Below are 2824 nucleotides of genomic sequence, written 5' to 3'. Positions count from 1 at the left end.
TGTAGGGGCCTCATACAGTATTGTGGGCACTGTGGGGGTCATCAGAATGTAGGGGCCTCATACAGTACTGCGGTCACTGTGGGGGATATCAGAATGTAGGGGCCTCATACAGTACTGCGGTCACTGTGGGGACATCAGAATGTAGGGGCCTCATACAGTATTGCGGTCACTGTGGGGAAATCAGCATGTAGGGGGCCTCATACAGTATTGCGGTCACTGTGGGGATATCAGAATGTAGGGGCCTCATACAGTACTGCGGTCACTGTGCGGATATCAGAATGTAGGGGCCTCATACAGTATTGTGGGCACTGTGCGGATATCAGAATGTAGGGGCCTCATACAGTATTGTGGGCACTGTGCGGATATCAGAATGTAGGGGCCTCATACAGTATTGGTGGGCACTGTGCGGCTATCAGAATGTAGGGGCCTCATACAGTATTGTGGGCACTGTGCGGATATCAGAATGTGGGGCCTCATTCAGTATTGGGACATTATGCTGTGTCGGGTGTCATTGTGGCAGCCCCAATACGGTTTGTATGTGTGGAGGGGGGGGTGTGTGGTAAGGGGAGTACTGTGTGGCAAATTTTGTGGGGGAATATACTGTGTGTGGGGTGACCTTTTGGGGAGCATCATTTTCTAAGGGCTATCGTAGCGGTAACACCAGGGGGGCTCCAGTAAGGGTACTGCTAGAATCTGGCATATTGACCTTCTGTCGCTCCTTGGATCACCTGCCAGCTGCTTTGGCGGTTTGGAGCCAGAAGCGCTGATGACGTTGGGCTGCTGTGGCGGGTTTTCTGAGGGCGGACACGTGAAAATAACAATGCGTTTTTGGCAGGTTTCTCTGATGTGCCTTAGTCACACATTTTTCAGGTTTCTTGATGTTATTGAGCCCAGTCACTGACCACTGCAGACAATCACAAGCTGAGGGAAGAACCATGATGTCATCCCATCTAGTACCTGCCCAGGTATGGCAGATTTTGTCATGTTCACCCTATGGCAGCTGTTAGTGTTTAGATTTTGGCTTGGCCATTTCTTAAAATACATCTTTTGTCCTCGTGATTTTACTGTAGAAAAAAGGTGCAAATCAAGTGAAGTGTGACCAGAGGCGAAGTGGAGGTGTGTGAGGTACAGAATTAGGGGAGGCCGGATCTCCGCTCCAGTCTGCATTACGGGGTCACTGTCCCTTTAAGCGTGTGAGAGTACACAGGAGCCATTATTACGTATGTCTTCTGTGTACTACAAACCGCTGCATGAAACCATGCGTCACAGCGCTCCGCCCGACAGGCCTCTCCTGAAGACAGCCCCCTCGTGACGTCACAGGGCCGCCCTCCTAAGCTGCTGGGAGTTGTAGTCCGCACCTCCATGAAGCCCCTCTCCCTCTTCAGCCGCACTCAGTGACATGTCCTGACAGCACCCCTCACACCCACGCATCAGAACTACCGATCCCGGCGTGCAGTGCGCGGAGGACACCGGAGGCCCCAAGGAGGAGATCGGGGAGCAAAGTCACCATGGCCCGGCCGACACTGCCGGTGCCCAGCTCCCAGAAGGCGCTGCTGTTGGAGCTAAAGGGGCTGCAGGAGGAGCCAGTGGAGGGGTTCCGGGTCACCCTGGTGGATGAGGGCGGATTTGTACAACTGGGAGGTGGCAATATTCGGCCCCCCCCAATACCTTCTATGAAGGGGGGTACTTCAAGGTGAGGAAGGGGCAGTGTCCACAGGGCAGAACTGCACTTCTCGTATTTGGGGGGCATGAGAGTCGGGGTGACATGGAGGGAGCTGACTACCCTGGCACAGGAACAAAGGAAGCACCATTGTGTGGTACAGGGCCTCTGCTCTATTGTCTGCTCTACACAAAGCCTCGGGGACACCAGGGCCATGGAAGTGCTTGAGACCCAGAATTCCTGATCCTGGTGTCCCTGGTATCCGTAGTGGAGGGACAGTCCAAGACTCCGCACGTTACAATGTCCGAATGTCACCCTCTTCTTACAGAACAATGATAACGAGACTTGTACACATCCCACACAGCCGCCGCCACCAGGGGCCTGTACACGTCCACACAGCCGCCGCCACCAGGGGCCTGTACACGTCCACACAGCCGCCGCCACCGGGGGCCTACACACGTCCACTCAGCCGCCGGGGGCCTACACACGTCCACTCAGCCGCCGGGGGCCTGTACACGTCCACTCAGGCCGCCGCCGGGGGCCTACACACGTCCACACAGCCGCCACCGCCGCCGCCGGGGGCCTACACACGTCCACTCAGCCGCCGGGGGCCTGTACACGTCTACACAGTCGCCGCCACCGGGGGGCCTACACACGTCCACTCAGCCGCCAGGGGCCTGTACACGTCCACTCAGCCGCCGCCACCGGGGGCCTGTACACGTCCACACAGCCGCCGCCACCAGGGGGCCTACACACGTCCACTCAGCCGCCGGGGGCCTGTACACGTCCACTCAGCCGCCGCCACCGGGGGCCTACACAACGTCCCACTCAGCCGCCGGGGGCCTACACACGTCCACTCAGCCGCCGGGGGCCTGTACACGTCCACTCAGCCGCCGCCACCGCCGCCGGGGGCCTGCACACGTCCACACAGCCGCCACCGCCGCCGCCGGGGGCCTACACAAGTCCACTCAGCCGCCGGGGGCCTGTACACGTCCACACAGCCGCCGCCACCGGGGGCCTACACACGTCCACTCAGCCCGCCGGGGGGCCTGTACACGTCCACACAGCCGCCGCCACCCGGGGGCCTACACACGTCCACTCAGCCGCCGGGGGCCTACACACGTCCACTCAGCCGCCGGGGGCCTGTACACGTCCACTCAGCCG

General features: G+C 59.3%; 1 protein-coding gene across 1 annotated transcript in view; it reads left to right on the top strand.

The window, feature by feature from the left end:
• Positions 1-1267: 1267 nt before the first annotated feature.
• The window catches only part of CDC34 (cell division cycle 34, ubiquitin conjugating enzyme), a 37827-nt gene continuing 36270 nt past the window's right edge, over positions 1268-2824 (top strand). Inside the window, 3 exon segments of the mRNA XM_075337882.1 lie at positions 1268-1622; positions 1624-1656; positions 1658-1693. Coding sequence (XP_075193997.1) covers positions 1509-1622; positions 1624-1656; positions 1658-1693 — 183 coding nt within the window. The 5' untranslated portion in view covers positions 1268-1508.

This window comes from Anomaloglossus baeobatrachus, chromosome 1 (assembly GCF_048569485.1).
Source record: "Anomaloglossus baeobatrachus isolate aAnoBae1 chromosome 1, aAnoBae1.hap1, whole genome shotgun sequence".
In the NCBI taxonomy this organism is placed as follows: domain Eukaryota; kingdom Metazoa; phylum Chordata; class Amphibia; order Anura; family Aromobatidae; genus Anomaloglossus; species Anomaloglossus baeobatrachus.
Note: the sequence above shows the minus strand (reverse complement) of the source record. Positions and strands in the feature narration are given on the sequence as shown.